The sequence below is a fragment of the Polypterus senegalus genome, chromosome 5, assembly GCF_016835505.1.
Source record: "Polypterus senegalus isolate Bchr_013 chromosome 5, ASM1683550v1, whole genome shotgun sequence".
In the NCBI taxonomy this organism is placed as follows: Eukaryota; Metazoa; Chordata; class Cladistia; order Polypteriformes; family Polypteridae; genus Polypterus; species Polypterus senegalus.
In genome coordinates, this window is record NC_053158.1 from 203,287,403 (window position 1) to 203,312,530 (window position 25,128).

The following is a 25,128-nucleotide window of genomic DNA, read 5'->3' on the forward strand; positions in this document are numbered from 1 at the left end:
TAGATAGATAGATAGATAGATAGATAGAGGTTATCACTGATGTTGTGCATCACAGATGTATGCACAGATGGTGCATCACAAATGTTTGTAGTAATGCATTTTATTACTAAAAATATTGGTGATGCACCATCTGTTGGAATGACAAATCCAGTATATATTTTTACTGCCTGCATGACTAAATACATTCCATTAGAGGGTGCACTGCAAATGTTAACACTGAGGTCTATATTGATTCAAAATACTTCAAACCATTTTAGACCAGTAGCACAGCTAGTAAACTTATAAATGAATAATCGGGTAGATGTTCCTCACCCTCAACTCCCAGCATCCCCCAACCAATTAAATCCTTCATGTGAAATTAAACCTAAAAAAAAAAAAAACAAACCTGGGCCCACAAATGAGAGAAGCGTGAGAAGGTGTTCAACACATTGACGGCGTCAGGTTTGAGGGCCGCGACGATAGAGTTGAGCTGAAAAACAAGTTTGCTGATGTCTTTGTGCTCACGCAGCTGTTTGTCAAGAGTTTTCTGAACTATCTGCTTGGTCATTTTGCTGTCATCTCCAAGTTCTCTTGCTGCATTTTGTTCAATCTTCAAAAAAAAATTGACATGCATAAAGCATGATTAGATAAGAAGAAACAAACGCAGTTTGCTCGTTATATAGATGCGTCAATAAATGTGCTTCTCTTCAATTGACTGCTTGCCTTTTTTGCTTGTATTTATTTGCAGAGTGGAGTTTAATTCAACACCTTAGGGCTGGGGTTCTTAAACTTGTTAATCTGAGGACTCAAGTAAGAAAACCAGTTCTATACTGGGAGCAATGAATTGGATAATTAGCATAATGACAGCAGAGCCTGGCACAAATAAATAACAATGGTCATGTGATAAAAACAGTAAATGGTTTGGTGTCCATGCATATTTCTCACATGAAGAGTGGAAAGCACATATACCTTGCTAATAAAACAAGCAATTACTGTACAGGGAATGATAACAAGGAAAACAGGGAATATATTCCATAGGTACTTTCAAAGTGAAAAAGTAAATACACCCTGTGGGATTTGTTGACATTTTTAAAGCAAGCACCAGATCTTCATGCAAATTTGGCTGCTAACTCAAAGGCTGCCGGTTCGAATCCTGGCAGTGACAGAAGGAATGCTACTCCGTTGGGCCCTTGAACAAGGCCCTTAACCTGCAATTGCTCAGGGGTGCTGCACACATAGCTGACCCTGTGCTCTGCCCTTAAAACTCTTGAGTAAGTTTGGGGTATACGAAAAAAGAGAATTTCTCCTCTGGGATTAATAAAGTTGAAGTGGGCTGGCGCCCTGCCCGGGGTTTGTTTCCTGCCTTGTGCCCTGTGTTGGCAGGGATTAGCTCCGGCAGACCCCCATGACCCTGTAGTTAGGATATAGCGGGTTGGATAATGGATGGATGGATGGATTAATACAGTATTTTTAGGGATAATTATTTTTTTTCCTTTTGTCCCAGGGCTGAATATTTTTCCAAAAAGCACAGAAAGCAATGGTTTTATACATAAATCAACATAAAATACCTATAACAAATGTCACTCTGTTTTATGTTCCATGAGCCTCTACTGTATGTCAATTCACATACTTATTACATACTGTACCTGTTTGACTCATCTCCCATGAGCTTAAAGGCACTTTCAGGATAAAAAACAGCTTGAAGCAGTCAAATGGCTGGTAATCTGTAGTGTCCATGAGCACACCGTATCACTTGATAAAGTCCAGTAGCCATCTTGACACTCACAGATCTCCAACTGTTGGCACCCCTTGCCCCACCTTCTGACGCTGATTGGTCATTTAATTACACTGAGTTTTGGCACAATGAAAGCACAATCGAAATGCAATACACACGGAGCTGCCACTAAATGAAACGCAATACGCCTGGTTTGCTTTACATATTACACGCTCTCTATGAGCATGAATTGAAATGCAATACACTTTTGTAAAATTTCATGCCATAGTGAAAAACATTCAACCAATTTGGCTGATATATGATAAAACCGTACCAGAATTAAATAGCCCGCTTGCATACATAGTTAACACGCTGGAATGCGTTTAATTTTTGCCACAAATCATTTTCCATATTTTGGACAGCGATCCCACAGATTGCTGCAACCTCACGATGCACACGGTGAGATTATTGCGATTTCTTTTCCGGGGGATTGTGCCGGCTGCCCTGCATTTTTCAAGCCATAACCACCACTTCAGTTTAAGACATGTTAATGCCGCTTTACCAACGTCATCAACTCCACTTCTTCCATTACCCAATTAAGAACTGGATTGTTTTGTTTCAGGGGACTTTGTCTCTGTGATTTCTTTGTTTCATATGTGTGGGCAGCTGATTATCTCTTATTGTCTTCCATGGTCTGTTTGAATGTTTCTTACTTTTGAATATCTTACATATAAAGCAGACAATCTTGCAAACTTGTATGTATGTCATCATCCAGTTGATGTTCGGAACGACTAGTGAAGCGTCCATCTGTTGGATGATTAGGAAGTTCACACGTAACTATTTCTCTCTATATATAAAATCCAATGTCTTTCTGTCTGTTTGTTTGTCCACTTTTCACGAGAGAACTACTTCACGGATTTAGATCAGTTTTTTTCTATAATTTGCTTGAACATTCCGGTTGATTTTGCGACTTCTCTCATCGTACTAAGTATCATAGTTCGCTTGTGGTACCGATTTATTCGTGCAAATCCGAAAGAGATGCAGCAAGCCGAGTGGAGGGGGGCCGGGGCCTCCTTAGTCATGTGCCAGCCACAGAGCGTGTACCTTACCTCCTCTTAGCTACCGAATGAGAAAACTACTTAACGGATTTAGATTGTCCTAGTGAACTGAATGACTTCGTCCTGTCGCTCTGATGTCACATGTGATAAAGACCATGGAGCGGCTGCTGCTTCACCACCTGAGGACACAGGTCCACCACGCCCTCGACCCTCTGCAGTTCGCATACCAGGAGAAGGTGGGAGCGGAGGATGCCATCATCTATATGCTACACTGATCCCTCTCCCACTTGGAAAGAGGCAGTGGTGCTGTAAGAATTATGTTTTTGGACTTCTCTAGTGCCTTCAACACCATCCAACCTCGGCTCTTTAGGGACAAGCTGACAGAGATGGGAGTAGACTCACACCTGGTGCCATGGATCGTGGACTATCTTACAGACAGACCTCAGTATGTGCGTCTCGGGAACTGCAGGTCTGACATTGTGGTCAGCAGCACAGGAGCGCCGCAGGGGACTGGACTTTCTCTGGTCCTGTTCAGCCAACATACATCGGACTTCCAATACAACTCGGAGTCCTGCCACGTGCAAAAGTTCACTGATGACACTGCTATCATGGACTGCATCAGGAGTGGGCAGGAGGAGGAGTATAGGAACCTAATCAAGGACTTTGTTAAATGGTGCGACTCAAACCACCTACAACTGAACACCAGAAAAACCAAAGAGCTGGTGGTGGATTTTAGGAGGCCCAGGCCCCTCATGGACCCTGTGATCATCAGAGGTGACTGTGCAGAGGGTACAGACCTATAAATACCTGGGAGTGCAGCTGGATGATAAACTGGACTGGACTGCCAATACTGATGATCTGTGCAAGAGAGGACAGAGCCGACTATACTTCCTTAGAAGGCTGGCGTCCTTCAACATCTGCAATAAGATGCTGCAGATGTTCTATCAGACGGTTGTGATGAGCGCCCTCTTCTACGCGGTGGTGTGCTGGGGAGGCAGCATAAAGAAGAGGGACAAACTGGTGAGGAAGGCAGGCTCTATTGTAGGCACGGAGCTGGAAAGTTTGACATCCGTGGCAGAGCGACGGGCGCTGAGCAGACTCCTGTCAATCATGGAGAATCCACGGCATCCACTGAACAGGATCATCTCCAGACAGAGGAGCAGCTCCAGCGACAGACTGCTGTCACCGTCCTGCTCCACTGACAGACTGAGGAGACCCCACACTATTCAACTCTTCAATTCCACCCTTGGTAAACATTAACATTATACAAAGTTATTGTCTGTTATACCTGCATTGTTATCACTCTTTAATTTAATATTGTTCTTTATCAGTATGCTGCTGCTGGAGTACATGAATTTCCCTGTGGGATTAATAAAGTATCTATCTATCTATCTATCTATCTATCTATCTATCGTATCAATCATTCCGGTTGATTTTGCACTAAGAATCATAGTTCGCTTGCAGGAGAGATATATTTGCGCTAATCCAAGACAGAGGCTGTGGGCCGAGTGGAGGGGGAAGTGTGACTTCAGGTGTGGGGAGACGGGCAGGGTCCTCCTCACTCACGTGCCAGCCTCCATTCAAGTCGGTCTAACCTCTGTGTTTTGGAGTGTTCCTTGCCTCTGCTTAGCTAGTGATACCTGTTTGTGTGCTGATTTTTAAAATGTGCCCTGTTTCACCACCACGCGGGGCAGAGCTGTGGTGGATGGCTAGTTGTATATATTGTGGTCAGCAGGAGCACTGCAGCTCCCCAAACATCCAATACACCGGCTCAGACACAAGTTGCACTGAAGACAGGGCTTTATTTGGTGTGAAACTCTTACAGCAAATGTTTCACACACCACAACAATAAACCCAGCTCTGCCGAAAACATCACTCATGAATACTTGTTTCTTCTGCTTTCTTTCTCCTTCTTCTCTGTGTCACGCATGAGTGCATGGGGAGCAGCGACACAAAATTTGACAAGTCGTGCCAGGGGACAATGGCGAGGTACTATCCTCTCTCTCTCTCTTTCTGTAGAAAAGACGAAGCGCCGCTGCCATAATCCTCTCCAGACAACTCCTCAAAACGCAACACTTCCGGGTCCCTTTCTCCCCTCTGGTCCCCATCTGATGACGTCAACCAACCATCCACCACCACTTTTTCCCAGCATCCTACGCTGTTAATTTCCGGTTCGACACCTTAAAATGTCCATCTACCCGCCCTTCAATGTCTGATGATTTCTGTAAAATATTTGACCCATTTTTGTTACAGTATATGGGGCCATAAACCCCAAAACTTGATGACTGTGTGTTTGTCTTTCTTACATCTGCTCCTCACCAGGCTTCAACCCTCCTCCTTCTGACTCTGGCTGCTCAAGTTATGGCAGGAAGGTCCTTTTATGTAACACCTGGAAGCACTTCCGCTGTCCCGAAACTGTGGCTCAGAAACACTTTCAGGTGAGGTGGAAGCCAAACTAAGTAGGGCTCACCAGTCCCCTTAGCCCCAACACCCCCAACCCTGGCAGCACCCACGGACCCAAATAGAACTAAGTCGACAAACTCCATTTCCCAAGATGCCCTGTGGGAATCTGTGGCAATGCCGTAACCCAGGGAGGCAACGGGGCTGCTGTTTTATACACTTCAGACTTACCTGAAGTTGTTTGTGATGTAAATGTGCATAGGTCCACAATGGAATATTTTTTGCCATGAACAGCATAGATTGTACTGCTTTGTTGATGTTGTTCTAGAAAACAAAAAAATGAAACAAAATGAAGTTAAGATTGTACTATCTGCTAATAGGGCAGTCAGTTTGGAAAATTAGAGTGAGGCAGAGAAGGAAACACATCAGATCCAAATCATAAACCAAAAAGGCATAGATTGGATCCAATAGCCAGTAATTAAAATAGCATGTCAAATAAGTCGCTAGGTTTGGTCCAATCTCAGAAACAAAATGTCCATCCATTTAACCAGGTGATAACCCTATAGGCCCCACCCCTAGCAACCAGGACCTGCATCATGACAAATGAATCCACAAAATGGCCGTCCCATAGTCTAAGTAAGGGCAACATTTGAAAACATGTTAAATCAAAATCAATTTCTTAACGAAGGCTCCAATCAGGAAAATAATCACAGAATTAAATTCCCAAAGTGCACAAACTCCAGAAATGACCCCTAGATGATTTTTGTAGACTCTGATAGGCCTGGAAAAATTCAAAAGAAACTCTGTTCAGAACGCACAGGGCATATGAGAGCTTTTGAGAGCCAATGTAAAAAAAGGATATTAGGAAGGCTAAAAGACAGCTGGAGAGAAATATTGAGAAAAAGTATAAGACGACTCAAAGAGACTCTTTTAATATTTTAGAAGTAATAAAACATTCAAGAAGGAGGTGAAGAACACTAGGAATGGTAATGGTGCACTAAAACTTACAGTCAAGAAAAGAGCAAATGCTTTAAACTTGCACTTTACTGAGGTTTACACGTGTGAAGAAGTCAAAAACCTCCCAAAAGTAACAGGGACTACTAAGGAGGTGAGTAGTGACTTGAAATTTATTGAGAAAGAAGTGCTACTTGAAGTGCACAAACTTCAGAAATGATACCTAGGTGACTTGCTTAGATATTTTTTATAACACAGATATTTGTCAAAGATAACTGCATATTACGTTTGACAGTATGACTGTATGAAGTACAGTATGTTCCTTATGTCAACGAAATGAAACGGGGTTCCAGGTTGCATACTGAAGATTCAAAGTGATGTCATGAAAGCCATGTGTATGTTAGGCAACATCCACACTACTATGTTTTTGTTTAAAAATGCAGACATTAATACAATACAATACAATTTGTTTTTGAATAGCCCAAAATCACACAAGGAGTGCTGCAATGGGCTTTAACAGGCCCTGCCTCTTGACAGCCCCCCAGCTGTTGCTTTTTGCCCACACTAACCGTGAGTTTACAATCCACAGAAACTGAGGCATTTGAAAATGCCCTGCGGAGCTGTATATTTCTGAAAACACTGGTCAGCATTTCATTGTGGATCGGATTGATTTAAAGTCGTGATAAGTATGTGATATTCTTTAGCAATGACATAGTTTTCCTCTTACTCACAGGAATTGCAGATTTGCATAATGGAAATTCCCAACATCGCAGGTCAAGGCATACAAAGCTCAGCCTCTGAAACAAACGGGACTGATGGACTGAATAATCAGAATCAGCAAACTTTATTAATCCCGAAGGAAATTACTTATGTTACAACTTAACAACAGACAAGGGACATGTTACACTAAGAGCAAGTATAAATTAATCATGTAAATATAAATACAGAGTGCAGAGTGTTGCACCTTAATAATACATTTTATTTATATAGCGCCTTTCCTATGCTCAAGGCACTTACAGAATATAAGAAAGAACGGCAGGGTATACAGTATATTGCATTGTACAAACCAAATAAATAAGTAAAGAAGATTACGACAGTGAATTTAGAGAAATAAAAAACTAACAGAGAACATAATTGATGGTCTCGCACACACACATACAGGTTACATGAGCATCTTGACCGAGAGGTAAACTGAGAGAAGGGTAATAAAGTCAAGTAGAGCTAAAAGCCTTCCTGAACAGGTGAGTTTTGAGTTGTTTTTTAAACAAATTCATGGAGTCGGCTGACCCGATTAATTTCGGGAGGTCATTCCAGTGTCTGGGCACTCGCTATACAGCTGAAGGCCCTGCTGTCACCCATGGAGTGTAGATTAGTGTGGGGCACAACAAAATGGCCAGAATCAGAGGACCTTAGTGGGCGAGCAGGCACATAGTGATGGAGAAGGTCACTGATGTAGTTTGGTGAGAGGTTATTTAAGGTTTTGTAGGTTATTAGTAGAATTTTATATTCAATTCTGTAAGACACAGGGAGCCAGTGAAGATGGAACAGGATGGGTGTGATGTGCTTGCTGCTGCTGGTTCGAATCAGGACTTTTGAATAATCTTGAGCTGTGATATAAGATTAGAAGGGGCACCTTCCAGCAGCGAGTTACAATAATCGATGTGGGATGTGATAAAAGCAGGGACAAGTTTCTCGGCGTTAGAAAAGGAGAGGAAGGAGCGAACACGTAATACGTTACGGAGGTGAAAGTAAGAATGTTTCTTAATGTGATTTACGTGGGCGGAATAAGAGAGGGAGGAATCAAAAATGGCACCGAGATTCTTTGCAGTAGAGGCAGGTCTGATGAGATCACCACCAAGATGGACTGGGAAGGAGCTCATTTTATTAAGTTGCATTTTAGTCCCAATTTGCAGGGGTTCAGTTTTGTTGCAATTTAATTTTAAAGAATTCTGCTCCATCCAGGTTTTAATTACACTAAGGCAGATTGTGAGCTGAGAAAGCCCTGATGAAGTTTCACTTTTAACATTGAAGTAGAGTTGAGTATCATCTGCATAAAAATGATAGCCCAGTCCATAGCTACAAATAATATGGCCAAGGGGAAGCATATAAATACAGAAGAGAAGAGGGCCGAGAACAGAGCCCTGAGGAGCTGCTTGTGTGACAGGCGCTTAGCTGGATCTGCTGTTGCCAAGGCTAACAAACTCTTGCCTATCAGTCAGATAGGACCTGAACTACTGGAGGGCAGTGCCAGAGATACCCAGCATGTTCTCCATTCTGGAGAGTAGAATGTCATGTCTGACCGAGTGTCAAATGCTGCACTGAGGTCTAACAGAATTAATATGCTGGTTTGTCCAGAGTCTGCTGCCATAAGCAATTCATTTGTTACCCGTAGTAGAGCAGTTTCACAGCTGTGCTGCACCCTGACACCAGATTGAAAGGGTTCCATCAAGTTATTAGTGGTTAAGTAATTGGTGAGTTGGGAGGCTACAACACACTCAAAAACATTTGACAGGAAAGGTAAGTGGGAAATAGTTAAGATTGTCAGCATCAAGACCAGACTTTTATAACATTGGGGTTACTATTAATATTGCACATTCTGAGAACAAATAAGGTTATTCTCATGTGAAGAGAAGACAATTTATTGCACAAGAACAGATAGTATGTTGCACATTTCAAGTACTTGAAAAAATGTACCTGGTTATCCAATAAAGAAAGAGGGTAATAGCGTAAAGTATGGGTGAGTGACCGGAAAAGGAGTTCTAGAGTCTGATGGCCGTGGGGAGGAAGGATTTTCTGTGGCGTTCAGTGGAGCACTTGATGCTAGTCGGTCTACTGCTGAAAACGCTCCTCTGTCCAACCACAACACTATAAAGTGGGTGATTAGCATCTTCAATAACAGACCAAAGCCTAGACAACATTCTCTGATCTGCCACAGTTTCCAAGCTGTTTCAGTTTCATATGCATAAATATAATGTAGTCAATTTCCCCAAAATGTTTTTTAAATTACGTTAATGATATTCACAAACTTGCGTTTCCCCATCTTCCTCAAAATGACAAACAGGCTGCACAGGCCTCATCAAATTGAAGCTCACTCTTATTTCTTACCTGAATTTCATCCAAACTTGGCTTCATCACAACATTTGGAATCACCAGCTCAATAGAAGCCTTGAAGACTGGCGGCTGACTTGGGATTTTAGCAAACTGCGCAGATGGCTGGTATTTAGAAGAAACGACGTGCAGACGCCGCTTCAAAGCATCCAAGGAGCGCTTAGTAGCTGAAAAATACAAAACGGGAGAAGTTACTTGAGTAACACAAACATGAATGTCACGCTTGTTTATGTAATGCCTTTTCCTTTTTTGCGACCATCAGTATGAGTATAAAGGAAAACTGGGGGCGACACGGTGGCGCAATGGTAGCGCTGCTGCCCCGCAGCTAGGAGACCCGGGTTCGCTTCCTGGGTCCTCCCTGCGTGAAGCTTGCATGTTCTCCCCGTGTCTGCATGGGTTTCCTCCGGGCACTCCGGTTTCCTCCCACAATCCAAAGACATGCAGGTTAGGTGGTTTGGCAATTCTAAATTGGCCCTAGTGTGTGCTTAGTGTGTGTCCTGCGGTGGGTTGGCACCCTGCCCAGGATTGGATTCCTGCCTTGTGCCCTGTGTTGGCTGGGATTGGCTCCAGCAGACACCCGTGACCCTGTGTTCGGATTCAGTGGGTTGGAAAATGGATGGATTTTATAGTGGAAAAAAATAAAATATGTTGCTGATTATTATAATATTGTAGTTGCCATATACTGAATGCCATCAATTTGCACACTTTGACATCATACGCATCAACTCTGTCTGATCACACACTTGGCAACCTGTTTTTGAAATCCTTTTGGCAACCATTCCAGCCAAAAGCCTTCTTGGGTCTGACATAACAAATTCCACACGAAAGGATTTGGGGATTTTCTGCCATTCTCCTCTGCTGATCCTCTCAGGTTGGATGGAGACCATCGGTGGAGAGCTTATTTTCACGTTCCCCCTAGAGATTTTCGACTGGTTTCAAGTAAAAGTTCTGGCTTGACAGGTCAAGGACTTTCCCAGAGTTGATCCTAAGCCAATATTGGGTTGTTGTCTTTGCTTTTAGTCCTGTTAGAAGTTGAACCTTCAGCCCAGTCTGAGGTCCAGAGTGCTATGCAGCAGATTTTCTGTCAAAGAGCACCTTAAGGGAATCAATAACACCTTGAAGAAAGAGGAGGTCCTGTTGTTAACTGTCCTTCTACTCCCACATGCAGTTTCGAGATGAACCCCAGGAAGGACGTGTGACCGAATTTTCAAGGTTCCAATGTGTCGGGATGATATAAATAATCTAATCTAATCTAATGGAGGTGTGCCCAAGCATAATCATCTCATTCTGACCTAGATAACCTAAGTTGTCTGATGCTAACATTTTGTGAAGGCTGAATTTGGACCATTTTGTCTTTATCAAGCCTAAAGATTAAGGTTAAGGTTTTCCTGAAATTAAATGGGGTTGCCTGGTTGGCTCCCCAACTATTACTGTGGACGTCTTATATCGTTCAGGCAAGTACACACAAATTTTTAAATTTTCGAATTTTAGTACTTTTGTCTCACGGAACCTGAAATTATCTTTCAAGGGAGTTTAAATTATCTCCAAGAAAGTTTCATCCCAGGATTTCTTTTTATAATAGAGAGACATACTTCAATGGGCGGCACGGTGGCACAGTGGTAGCACTGCTGCCTTGCAGTTAGGAGACCCGGGTTCACTTCCTGGGTCCTCCCAATGTGGAGTTTGCATGTTCTTCCCGTGTCTGTGTGGGTTTCCTCCCACAGTCCAAAGACATGGAGGTTAGGTGCACTGGCGATCCTAAATTATCCCTAGTGTGTACTTGGTGTGTGTGTGCATGCCCTGCGGTGGTCTGGCACCCTGCATGGGTTTTTTTCCCTGTGTTGGCTCGGATTGGCTCCAGCAGACCCCCGTGACCCTGAAGTTAGGATATAGCGGGTTGGATAATGGATAGATGGACATACTTCAACCTCATAAAGCAAATCCTTACATTTCTTATGAGTACCACTAAGAGCTGCTTAAAATAATCCAAATTTGTAGTTTTTTTGTTATTATTTTATTTAAATTGCTTTCCAATTGCATTGCTTTTCTTCATCATTTGTTTTGAATATATGACATCTACTTTATCTTACTTAATTTAACAGTTTCTTCTTCTTTTTGGACTATGATGTTTGCTGATGACCTTGTGATCCGTAGGCATAGTAGGGAGCAGGTTGAGGAGAGCATGGAGAGTTGGAGATATGAGAGGAGAGGAATGAAGGTCAGTAGGACCACCAAGACAGAATACATGTGTGTGAATGAGAGGGAGGTCAGTGGAGTGGTGAGCGTGCAGAGAATAGAGCTGGTGAAGGTGAATGATTTTATATGCTTGGGATCAACAGTACAGAGTAACGGGGATTGTGGAAGAGAAGTGAAGAAGAGAGTGCAGGCAGGGTGGAGTGACTGGAAAAGAGTGTCAGGAATGATTTGTGACAGACGGGTATCAGCAAGAGTGAAAGGGAAGGTCTACAGAATGGTAGTGAGACCAGCTATGTTATAAGGGTTGGAGACGGTGGCACTGACCAGAAAGCAGGAGACACAGCTGGAGGTGGCAGAATTAAAGATGCTAAGATTTGCATTTGGTGTGATGAGGATGGATAGAATTACAAATGAGGACATTAGAGGGTCAGTTCAACACTCAAAAGTCAGAGAGGCGAGATTGCGCTGGTTTGGACATGTGCAGAGTTGAGATGCTGGGTATATTGAGAGAAGGGTACTAAGGATAGAGCTGCCAAGGAAGAGGAGAAGAGGAAGGCTTAAGAGAAGGTTTATGGATGTGCTGAGAGAGGACATGCAGGTGATGGGTGTAACAGAACAAGATGAAGAGGACAAAAAGATATGGAAGAAGATGATCCGCTGTGGCAACCCCTAACGGGAGCAGCCGAAAGAAGAAGAAGAAGATGCTTCTCCTTTTTGGGCAAGTCAACCCAATAAGCAAATCTGTTAGGTGTACGAGAAGAAAATGTGCTACCTGTATAAAAACGTGCACGAAAACACATGGAGAACTTGCAAACTCCACCCAGTCAAGCTGATACAACTGAAACCATTCCCTGCAGCACACAGCCAACTCTAAGAAAGTGTTCAAAAGAAGAGTAAGAGGTGGCTACTCACACTTCACCAACGAATCTGTGTTCTTCTGGCAAATTTGCCCCATCATGTTGTAGAAGTAGCAGGGAAGACACTCCTGACAACGGGTTTTCAGCTTGCTATCAGGGTGCAGGCATTGATACGACTCCTGAAGGGGTTAAGTAACAGTGTCAAACGGGGAAGCAAGACACGGTCATCTTCATTCACTATTCGCTTTGTCCTTTACCTGCAGGCTGTCCCGGTCTGTTGGCCTCATCTTGGTTTTCAGATCATTTATCAGCTCGTACATGGATCTTTCCACTTGTTGGCTTTGTCTGTAATGAAGTGAAAAGCCTATGGTCAGTTGATTAAAAAAACATTGGTAGCCTGCGGTCCTTTGATAATTAAATATGAGTAGAAAATCATCATTTGATAATCAGATGTTAGTAGCTTATGGTCATTTGTTAATCAAACATGAGTAGGCAATGTTCCTGAGTAGAAAATGGTTATTTGATAATCAAACATCGGGAGCCTATGGTCCTTCGATAATCAAACATGACTAGAAAATGGTCATTTGATAATCAAACACGGACAGTGATATATCTATTAAACGTTTTGATGTAGCAGACATGGCTGACTTATAAATAACAAATAGGGTGATAGTTTCCTAAAGTCCCATTTTGGAGTATACAGGTACTTCCCTGTGAAGATACAGAGAGTGCTGTATGACAGGGTGTCCATACAAACACACACTCAGTGGCCATTTTATTACACTCACTGAGGAAATTACTAGGAACACTGTACTAATCCTGGGTGGGACTCTCTTTTGCTCTCAAAACAACCTCAGTTCTCAGGGCATGGACTTTACAAGATGTCGGAAACATTGATTTGATATCCTGGTTCAGGTTAATACGATTCCATCACGCTACGAATCCCACATTCTACCACATCCTGAAGCTATTGAATTCGATTCAGATCTGGTGAAATACCCATTTACAATATGAAAGCAGATATACCAGATAGTTACCATGATATCCTAACCCTAACCCCCTAACCCTAAACCTACCCTTAACTGTGGCTACTAATACTAAACAGGTCACAAAAAATAACTGTTTCTGTTTCTTCCACAGATTCAGATACAACAAAAGCCAATATGACAAAAGCTATTGTTAATAATTCTGAAGGGGATGAAGTGATGAGTGGCTTGGGTAATAAAGACAAAAAGTCTCATCAGGCCAGATCTGATATCCCTCAACTATTACATCTGAATAAATGTAATACAATAGCGAATTGGCAACCTAGCTTTTTAAAATCTAGAATATTGGTAGCGGATTGTCATTTTTATCTCTTTTCCCCAACAAAACAACATAATATACAGGTTGAGGTGATTAGAGAGATTCAGATTGCTCAACTTTTGACTAAATTTGCAGAGATGCCAGTTCAGAATAGGGTGAGACAAATAATTTTTTCGCTAGGTATTTTGGACTGCGCTAATATGGTTTCAGAACTGATGATCGCTGTGCATAAGGTTTTTCCTCATGCAAGGATCTTCTTAACTCAAACCCCACCATATCATACAAAAAAGAACAATAAATGAATGCAAAATATTATAGCCTTCAATCAATTTGTCCCAACATTACCTAATATAATCTGCAATCCATCCTTTCAAATTCAGAGACAGTCTGGCCAGGAAGAATCTCTTACCTCTGAGTCTGTTGCGGCATTACTCGGATTTTGGATGGATGCGGTGTTGAAGTATATTTAGAGATGTATATTTTATGATTGTTTAATGTATTTATTATTGTCCTACACCTCCCCTTACCCTTAACCTTAGGGTCAGTGGGGTAGGGCCCTGATGTTAATAATTGCACCAGGATGCAAGATTTAACTAGGCCCTGATGTTAAGATCCTCCTGAGAGGACAATTAGGGTATATAGATTGTTTTACCCATTTTTATACCCGTAACCCTAAAGTCACAGGGTTTCCATGCCTAATCTTAAATAGTAACCCTTGTGTTTAGATTAGGATTGTTCTACCCCTCCCCATACCCCTAACCTTAAAATCACAGGGCTTAATGCCTAAACGTAAATAGTTAACCCTTCTTTGTCCCTTACTTTAATTATTTATTGAGTTATTCTTTATAACTTTAATGAAAATTATAGTGTGTTGGTTATGGGTGTTTATCCATGTATTAACAGTGGAAATGTAGCTCCTTTAATAGTGATTTGAAAAATAATTTTAAAATCATTTGTGGAGCAATTTTTTAAAATTTTCAATAGGGGGCACTATTTGCACCCCATATAAATTTTACATTTATTTATTGCCTAAAATATATATTTTTGTATATGGTTTGGGCGGCACGGTGGTAGCGCTGCTGCCTTGCAGTTAGGAGACCCGGGTTCGATTCTAAATTGTCCTTGGTGTGTGTGTGTGTGTGTGTGTGTGTGTGTGTGTGTCCTGCGGTAGGCTGGCACCCTGCCCCGGGGTTTGTTTCCTGCCTTGTGTCCTGTGTTGGCTGGGATTGGCTCCAGCAGACTCACGTGACCCTGTAGTTGGGATATAGCGGGTTGGATAATGGATGGATGGATAATATAATATAATATATTATAATGTAATGTAATATGGGCAGCACGGTGGCACAGTAGGTAGTGCTGCTGCCTCGCAGTTAGGAGACCCAGATTTGCTTCCTGGGTCCTCCCTGCGTGGAGTTTGCATGTTCTCCCCGTGTCTGCATGGGTTTCCTCCCACAGTCCAAAGACATGCAGGTTAGCTGCACTGGCAATCCTAAAATTGTCCCTAATGTGTACTTGGTGTGTGGGTGTGCCCAGCAGCGGGCTGGCACCTTTCCCGGAGTTTGTTCCTGCCTTGCGCCCTGTGTTGGCTGGGATTGGCTCCAGCGTGACCCTGTGTTAGGATATAGCAGGTTGGACAATAACTGACTGATTGTATATGGTTTTTTAAGATGAATTGAGAGAGCCCTATTTTAAATGTATTTATGGATTTTCCTACAATTTGAACCACTTTAATTTTAATATTTTAGTATTTTATGGTGTAAATTAAGATGAATGGGTTTAAGAAAAATTAGATTAGTGGTTGAATCAGTGTACCCATGCCATATTTAATTCTCCCTTCCCCTACCCTAACCCTAAGCCTACCCCTTCACACATACTCACTCAAACATTCTAGCATTATGATCTATCTATCTATCTATCATATAGTGCATTTCATCTATCTATCTATCTATTATATAGTGCCTTATCTATCTATCTATCTATCTATCTAAAGACAGAAAGAAAAAACACAAGACTCCTTACTCAGCCAAGGTGGCAGCTGCTGTTGCCACGACCTTCTCCGTCATTTTATAAAATGCATGTGCGTCCACGGGCTCTTCCTCTGGCAGGTCCAGCAAGATGGTGAAAGACATGGCATTTAAGATATTCTCAATTCGACACTCTAGGGTGTCACATGCCTCCTTTATCGTCTGATCCAGTTCTTGGAGAATGATGTAGACACTGTCGATGACTGTCAGTACAAACCAAATAAATGTTAGGCCCAAGTGCGTTTTCGCTGACTTAAATTCCATGACATTTGGTCCCCCCTGAAAGTACTGGAATGGCAAGGCCAATTCATTTGTTTTTTGGTATGTGCTGTAGACACCTCTGTTTACGATCAAGATAATGAATATGAGTAGAAAGCATACATATCCTGCGTTGCACATGTCCGTTGGACCACCTTCCTAGCTCTGATGAGGTAAGCATTACCACTGCAAGGTGAGAGAGGGTGCTAACTCTTTTCAGTATATTTCCAAATAAAATACCCAAGAAGGAACGTAATCCTGCCAAAAGCACCCAGAGATGGCTCTGCTCTTTTTTGCCCAGTAACTCATAAAAAACAAGCTGTCTCCAGAAGATGGGATTCAGTCTGAACCTGACCCTCAACATGGACAGAGCTCCTGCTGATGGACCTCAAGTTGTCTAAAGCCAACCCAAAAGCACTATTCTTTTGTTGTTTTGTGTGGGCCAATTAACTCTTTTAGGGCTGATGTCAACTTTTGTCAAAATTCAGGGGTAGAGGACGGGGATCACCGGTAAACTGCAACAAAACTCACCCTTATGTTTTAGTTCAACTCTTTTTTTCTAGAAGGAAAGATACATAGCTTTGTTAATTTAACCTCACTTCCCTATACAGGCATGAGTAGCGAAGAGCAAACAACCTCTAAAATGGCACCGACATCTGGCGAGAGACCAAAGCGAATGTGCAAAGCAAAATACTCCATGGATGTTTTAAACAATTTCGTTGAACAGAACTCTGACTTGTCAGACTCGGAGTTTGATGCAAGTGATCTGGAGATGGATATCGAAAACGAGGTACCAGCATCATTTGATTGGCCCCCAGCTGATTGTTGGGCTAAACACTTTCATGTAGCTGATGCACCTACAGCAGCGTTCACCTGAGAGGGCCACCTTATATCATGTTACACTGCAACCGCCACCACAAGCCACCTGCTGTTAAGACATCCAGGCAGCAGGCCCACTGTGCATTCTTGCTGTTCATTGAGGTGCCCCCCACACAGGCACTGCCGCCAGAGATGCCAAACATAAGCCAACAGCAGCCACAGCACGTAGCAACAGATGTTTTATGTTGATTTATGTGTCAAATCCATTGCTTTGTGTGCTTTTCAGAAAACTGAGTTTTTGGAAAAAATATTCAGCCCTCAAAGAGTTAAATGGAGTAGCCCAACGCTGGTGCCCCTACTGTTCTTTTGGCATCCCTCAATCTGTCACACATGGTACTGACATCTAGATATGTTAAACAAAGTAGAAGATAACACATTTTGCAGCCAACTCACAATTTATTACATGAACAAAAGTATAGGAACAGATAGTCTTCAAGTAAATTAAATATTTGTTTGCATATCACTTGCTTGTAATCACTCCATCAAGCATGCAGCTCATCAACATCACCATATGGTTGGTTTCTTTTGTTGTTCTGCTGTTATTGATGCCTCTTTCTTCCTTCATTCTCTTCTTGAGGAAGTGAAGGCCATGCTCAAATGGAGTTAAACATCTGGTGACTGACTTGGCCAGTCTGTTGAAGACCTTTGTTGACTTGGCAATGAGCTTCAGATCATATTGTCCTGCTGCTTGATGAATTTCTCCCAATTAGCTTGGATGCATTTCTCTGTAAACCGGCACACAAACTTTTTCTGTAGACTTCTGCATTCTTTCTGCTGCTTCCATCACAACATCAATAAAGAAGAGTGAGCCTGTTCCAGAAGTCATGACACTTCCTCTACCATTGGGCCAAATGAGCTTGTTTTTATTTTTTGATCCTGATCAGATTCTGTCTTCCTCCACATTTTGACTTTCTATCACTTCATTAGAGGTTACTCCTGGACTCATCAATCCATAACACTTTGTTCCAGAACTGTGTGACTCATCTCTGTACCGTTTTTGTAAATTCAAATCTGGCTTTCTGATTCTTACTACTGATGAGTGGTTTGAATCAGGAGTGGATTGTGATACCTTCACCCCCTGCCCTGTGGAGGTTCTTGGCGATGTCACTAACTGTTGGTTTTAGGTTTTCTTCCTCAATCGCACAATGTTTCTGTCATCATTTGTTGTTATCCTTGGTCAAGTTGTTCCAATTTCTGTTGCTCAGTTAACCTGACATTTCTTTCTTTTTTTCAGAATATTCCTTATTACTATATAACTAGCTCTGTATGCCCATGCTATAAAGAGCCCAGGCTCCTAGAAACCATGGATTCTGGCACTTCAATCAATCAGTTGCATTGGTTGTGCATTAACGGTTAAGCGCTTTTCTTGGTGGTTTTATTTTGCCAACGTGTTCGCCTCCTTTGTATATCAGCAGCTAAGTGAAACCTCTCCTTGGAGGTTTCATTTTGTCGATGTGATCGCCACGCTTGTGTATTAGCAGCTAAAGGAGCCTCTCTCTGTTCTTGGCGGTTTCACTTTGGCGACAGAGTCGGTTTCTTTGAGCTTCATGCTGTAGCCTTGCACTTCTGGGCCGGACAAACAGACACACACATTTCCACGCATAGACGTTTGTATATAAGATTTCTGTGCTCAATGCTTGTGAAATAACTCTGATTGATTTGCCCTCTTCTCTCAGTATTTTTTCTCCCATTGCCATCTCTTTGGTTTTCATGTTGGCTTATAATTTTTAGCAATAAATGTAAGAAGTCACATTCTATTTATTATTTCAACAGCCAATCTAACGGGACACATGTGGGCCACAAGGAAAACGTGTCAGTCACATGTTCCTGTACTTTTGCTTGGGTGGTCTGCTACAAAATGTGCTATTTTCTGTATTGTTTAATACATTGAGATGTCAAGTATAAGCTGAAATTTAAACTCTCATTTCATACTCATTTGTTGATCCCAAACACACGTTTTCAGAGTAGGGTAAACATGAATTAATTGGACTTGCCTTTAAAACACTTTTGGAGGTGACCAAATCAATGTCTGGTGCTATATACTCTAGGTCAATGCAAGCAGAATGAACAGCTACACTGTTTTATGAACCCTGGAGGTGTGACAGTGCCATGAGGGGAGGTGGAAGCAGAAGAAGTAGAAGTTGAAGAAGAAGAAGAAGAAGAACAACAACAACAAAGGAGCTTACATTTTTCTGGAAATGGATTTGTTCATGATAAAGATGTAAGACCAGGGGATAGAGCTTCATCTTAAGAAGTAGAAGGAGGAAGAAGTGAAGAAGAAGAAGAAAAAGAAGAAGAAGAAGAGAGCTTACATTTGTCTGGAAATGGAGTCGTTTATGATAAAGATGTAAGACCTGGGGAAAGAGCTTCATTTTAAGAAGAAGAAAAAGGAGAAGGAAGAGGTTAAAAACGAAGAAGAGGCAGAAGAAGGAGAAAGAAGAGGAGGTGAAGAAGAAGAAGACAGCTTACATTTGTCTGGAAATGGAGTCATTCATGATAAAGATGTAAGACCTGGGGAAAGATCTTCATCTTAAGGAGAAGAAGGAGGAGAAGGAGGAGGTGAAGAAGAAGAAGTAGAAGCAGAAGAAGAAGAAGAAGAAGAAGAAGAAGAAGAAGAAGAAGACGAAGAAAGCTTACATTTGTCTGGAAATGGAGTCATTCATGATAAAGATGTAAGACCTGGGGAAAAAGCTTCATCTAAGAAGAAGAAGGAGGAGGAGGAGGAGGAGGAGGGGGTGAAGAAGAAGAAGTAGAAGCAGAAGAAGAAGCAGCAGCAGAATAAGAAGCAGAAGAAGAAGAAGAAGCAGAAGAAGAAGAAGAAGCAGAAGAAGAAGAAGAAGCAGAAGAAGAAGAGAGCTTACATTTGTCTGGAAATGGAGTCGTTCATGATAAAGATGTAAGACCTGGGGGAAAAGCTTCATCTAAGAAGAAGGAGGAGGAGGAGGGGGTGAAGAAGAAGAAGTAGAAGCAGAAGAAGAAGCAGCAGCAGAAGAAGAGAGCTTACATTTGTGTGGAAATTGAGTTGTTTATGATAAAGATGTAAGACCTGGGGAAAGAGCTTCATTTTAAGAAGAAGAAGGAGGAGGAGGAGAAGATGGAGGAGGAGGAGGTGAAAAAGAAGAAGAATGGAATCTACATTTGTAGTTTGAGACAATAACGTTGTACTAACACCTGGAAAAACAATTTAATCTGCTTAAGGTGGCTCTTTACAAGAAGAGGAAGAAGAAAGCAGTTTATTTTTGTCTGCAGTTTAAGATGTTCACAATAAACATGTAGTAAGACCAGGGAAAAGATCTACTTGTCTACTTGTGGCAGTTCTTTAGGAGAAGAAGAAGCTGGAGAAGAAAAAACAAGCTTACATTTGTCTGTAGTTAAAGATGTCCATGATAAAGTTGTAAGGCCGGGTGAAAGAGCTTCATCTACTTGAATCAGAAAGGGTTGCATCAGCAGTTGAAGTATGGGTGGGATTTTACTTATTATTCTTTGATAATCATATAACATTTCTTGTAATCTGGAAAAGAAATTGATGTGTAAGGATACAAGTAATAATAAAACAAGACTTTAAAATGACCAATAATATTGACATCATGGGCAAGGACAAGCCGGACCTGGGCAAGAATGAAACATTTAGCAGCAGGGCACAAGGCAGAGTTAGGAACGAGTACAGCACTATGAAAGTGCACATTAGCAGGGATGAGGTAAAACCCCATTTCCAAAAAAGGTGGGACAGTATGGAATTGACTTTGACTTGTAGTCACACAAAAACAGTATAAAGACAAATTACATCAAGTTTTATCTAATTAATGGCTTCATTTTTTGAAGATATGTATTTATTCTGAAACTGATGCTTCTGCACATTCTTAAAAAAGATGGAACAGGTTAATTCTGGACTAATAATGATGTACCTAGCTGAAATAAGAAGTGGATGTGAAACAGGTGAGGCAATCATCTTCTAGTATATAAGGAGCCTCCAAAGAAAGGCAGAGTCCTTCAAGAACAAGGATGGGTTGAGGCTTGCCAAATGACGAATAATCCATCACTTTCAGGAAACCATTACCCAAAGACATATTGGCAGGAGTTTAGTTATTTCACCCTCTACAGTGCACAATATAATTAAAAGATTCAAAGTATCAAACCAAATCTCAGTGCATAGAGAGCAAGGCTGAATCCACTTCTGAATGTGTGTGGTCTCCGATCAATCAAAATTGTGGTCCTGAATATCGTCATGCATCTGTAATAGAAATCATGCCATGGGCTCGGGAGCACTTTGTTAACTCTTTCAGGGCAGATGTCGACTTTTGTTGAAATTCAGGGGTAGAGATCAACTATAAACTGCAACATTTTAGTTTGAGTCTCTTTGCTAGAAGGAAAGTTAACTTTGTTGATTTGACCTTGATTTCTTTCATATTCAAAAGTAGCGAAGAGAAAACAATCCCTAAGATGGCATCACCATCTGGTGAAAGACCAAAGTGAATACTCAAAGCAAAATACTCTGTGGATGACGTTTTGCGTATTTTTGCTGAATCAGACTCAGACTTGCCGGACTCCGATTTTGATGCAAGTGATCTGGAGATGGAGATTGAAAACAAATCTGAGGTATGTACCAGCATTAGCTGACCGGCCCCCAGCTGATCACAGTACTGAGCACATTCGTGCAGCTGATGTTCCTACAGCAATATTCACCTGAAAGGACTGCCACTTACGATGACAAGAGAAATAAAACTGATTGCATTGCACTGCAACTGCCATGCGAAGACAACCAAGCAGCCGGCCCACCACATATTCCTGCTGACCATCGAGCCACCCCCATTAGTAGCTGCTCAAGAGATACAGAACGGGCACCGACAGCAGCAACAGCACACAACAGACATTTATGTTGATTATGTGTGAAACCTTTGGTTTGTGTGCTTTTCAGAAAACTGTTTTGGGAAAAAATTTCAGCCCTCAAAGAGTTAAACCTTTGTCAGCCCACCATTCGGTGCTGCATCCAAAGATGCAAGTTAAGAATGCTTTACTATGTAAAGCATAAGCCACACATCAACAAAGTCCACCAACGACGTCGTCTTCTCTGGGTTCGGTTTCATCTGAGATGAACAATAATATAGTGGTATTAAGTTTTGTGGTCCAACAAGTCAACATTTTGAATTGTTTTTTGGAAACAACAGCTCTTGTGCTCTCTGGGCCAAAGAAGTAAATAAGGTAATAGAACATTAGAACAATCAAGACGAGAACAGGCCATTCAGCCCAACAAAGCTTGCCAGTCCTATCCACTTATTTTTCTCTATTATAAAAAAAAAAAATCTTGGAAGGAGACGAGACGTGATTTTCTTGGAGAGACACGTATACGTTCCACGAGATGAGTCCACGCCCGGGGCTGGAAATAAAGGATAAACAGTAGATGACAAAGCAGAACATCATAAAGAATTCAAAAATGTTGCCGTGGTACACATGCAGAGCAGGTTAAAGATAATGGAAGGAGACGAGATGTGATTTTCTCGAAAAGAGACACGTAAATGTCCCACGAGATGAGTCCACGCCCAGGGCTGGAAATAAAGGATAAACAGTAGATGACAAAGCAGAACATCATAAAGAATTCAAAAATGTTGGCATGGTATACATGCAGAGCAGGTTAAAGATAATGGAAGGAGACGAGATGTGATTTTTCGGAGAGACACGTATACGTCCCACGAGATGAGTGCACGCCTGGGGCCGGAAATAAAGGATAAAGAGTAGATGACAAAGCAGAACATCATAAAGAATTCAAAAATGTTGCCGTGGTATAGAGGGGGCTGGGTGGTCTCTTGGTCTGGAATCCCTGCAGATTTTATTTTTTTTCTCCAGCCGTCTGGAGTTTTTTTTTTGTTTTTTCTGTCCACCCTGGCCATCGGACCTTACTTATTCTGTGTTGACTTATTTTTATTTTTTATTATGTCTTCTATTTTTATATTCTTCATTTTGTAAAGCACTTTGAGCTACATTTTTTCTTGTATGAAAATGTGCTATATACTGTATATAAATGTTGTTGTTGTTACACATGCAGAGCAGGTTAAAGATAATGGAAGTACCAAAATCCGAAAGTCTCAAGAAAAGAATAGTAAAGATCACATTAACGAAAACAAACGGAAATTATTACTCGGTGAAATAATGAAAAGAGATTGAATATATTGTTCAGATTTAAACTTTAAGTCGGAGACTTATAGATTGTCTAATTCGTGTTGCCAGTGAGAATTAAAAGATTCCAAAAACATTGGCGCGTTACGAAGTCCCATGAGACGGAGACTTTTAATGTGAGATTCTTTCAAGTCACGCGCTACTTACAACTATTTTGAAACAAGACCACGGCCATCTAACCTCTCAGTCGTGCGAATGCTTTTGGCAGACACACTTCCTGCGTTCTCAGCTCTTATACATTTTATCAGAACAATAATTTTATACATTCTAGAAGACATGTCAACAACTACGCGACGAAGAAAGAGCAGGGACAAACATTCGAAAAAGTCGGTTTATTTATTAGAGAGAAAGAAATGATATTCACTCACCGGCAGTTATACGTTGCGTTGTCACAATGTAACTCCAAACACCGAATCAAAATTCAATGCAATCTTAAAGAAAAGTTAATTCCAAATATTGTTTAAATTAAAGTTTTAAAGTAAAAGTGAAAATAATGCATATGTAACAAATCCCATGAAAATAACAATCTCTTAAAATTGTATATCTGGTTCACTGGGTGAACAAAGTGAGCAGGTGGCAGAGCCCCCTAGTCTTCCAAAAAAACATTGAGTTTTGAAAGTCCCTAAAGTCTTACTGTCTACCACACTACTTGGTCACTTATTCCAAGTGTCTGTTATTTTAAGTGTGTCTACGAACACATGATTGAGACCTCCACCATATAAAGTGATCCGAGTTTATCTGGTTTCCAGCACTTCTTTACACTATTAACTAATTGTCTTCTCTTTTAGTTGTTTTTGAAGTTTCACTAAAGTCATATTTTGTCCTGAACGACACAATGGAGGGATTATAGCTGTTTTCGTAACTAGCCTTAAAACATCTGGAAATCCTCCTTGAGGGGCTGGAAGAAGTTGTTGAGGACAGAAAGAGGAGTGAAAATGTGCTGGGCTTTTTGCTGATGGAGTCAAACTCTTTAGACTCAGATGTGGTTTCATTTTGTTGGCATCGGGTGTAATGACTGCACAGGATGGTAGCAGTTTTAAGCAGGATGGAATCGGGAGATGAACAAAATAGTAACGACCGGCCAAGGTCAAAAGTGAGAGGATGAATGAAATAAACAATAGCCAGGATGTAAGACACAAATCGTATATCAAGAGACTTACCAAGAAAGTCATCCATCCATCCATTATCTCCTAACTACAGGGTCACCAGGGTCTGCTGGAGTCAAGCCCAGCCAACACAGGGCGCAAGGCAGGAAACAAACCCCAGGCAGGGCGCCAACCTACCGCAGGGCACAAACACACCCAGCACACACTAGGGGACATTTTAGAATCACCAATGCACCTAACCTGCATGTCTTTGGACTGTGGGTGACACGGGGAGAACATGCCAACTCCAAGCAGGGAGGACCCAGGAAGCGAACCCGGGTCTCCTAACTGCGAGGTAGCAGCTCTACCCACTGTGCCACCGTGCTGCACCCAAGAAAGTCAAAAACCAGACAATTTCACATAGCCTGAGCCAAAATGAAAAACAGAGAATAAGCAGGAGTCAAAGAAATTGTTAACAACGATGACACTTGAGGTTTCAGGTTCGAATTAATCACAAACTCAGATGGTAAAGAGCAGACGATTCTGACCTTGGCACCGCATTGGTAATTACGTCACACACTCCTGGATGTCTTGCCTAGTAACATCCCGGTCACTCTGCTTTGTAAACAACCAGCAATGGTGGCACTGATACAAAAAACATATGGCACCTTGGGAAGACATAGTTTAAAAATCCAAAAACAGACCAGGCCCTTAAATTCCTTGACCTCTAAAACCCCTAGAACAACACTTCCATTATTTTTAGACACCAAGGAAAAAGCTGTAAAAAAACTTCATAAAAAATAAATAAATAAAAAACAAAGAAAAGATCATGCCAACAGGGAGTGACATATTAAGGAAGCCATGAAAACTTACCTGATGTTCAGATTCTTGAGATGTTCTTCTTGTGAGCACATACTCACTACCAGCTCTGGAGCTTCAAGTCCCATTTTTGATAAGTATTTAGCCTCGTATAGCACCCGGAGAACAATTGGATCAAAATTCACATATGGCTTCTAGAAAGAAATACACAGCAAAAAATAATAATCACCAGAGAACATACTCAAGTTGTCATCGCATGCAAGTTATAGGCAAAAACGTCCAAAATCTGAGGGCTTACCAGCAGCCATACTACATGCACTT

The 25,128-nt window shown here is 41.6% G+C and overlaps 1 protein-coding gene across 1 annotated transcript in view; it reads right to left on the reverse strand.

Moving 5' to 3' along the window:
* Positions 1–25,128, reverse strand: part of LOC120529938 (dynein heavy chain 5, axonemal-like) — a 331,615-nt gene that overhangs the window by 231,932 nt on the left and 74,555 nt on the right. Inside the window, exons 17-24 of the mRNA XM_039754147.1 lie at positions 24,862–25,001; positions 20,092–20,243; positions 15,591–15,798; positions 12,524–12,611; positions 12,322–12,442; positions 9,211–9,380; positions 5,383–5,475; positions 386–589 (exon numbers count right to left, since the gene is read on the reverse strand). Of these exons, the coding sequence (XP_039610081.1) occupies positions 386–589; positions 5,383–5,475; positions 9,211–9,380; positions 12,322–12,442; positions 12,524–12,611; positions 15,591–15,798; positions 20,092–20,243; positions 24,862–25,001 (1,176 nt within the window). The remainder of the gene's footprint in view (positions 1–385; positions 590–5,382; positions 5,476–9,210; positions 9,381–12,321; positions 12,443–12,523; positions 12,612–15,590; positions 15,799–20,091; positions 20,244–24,861; positions 25,002–25,128) is intronic.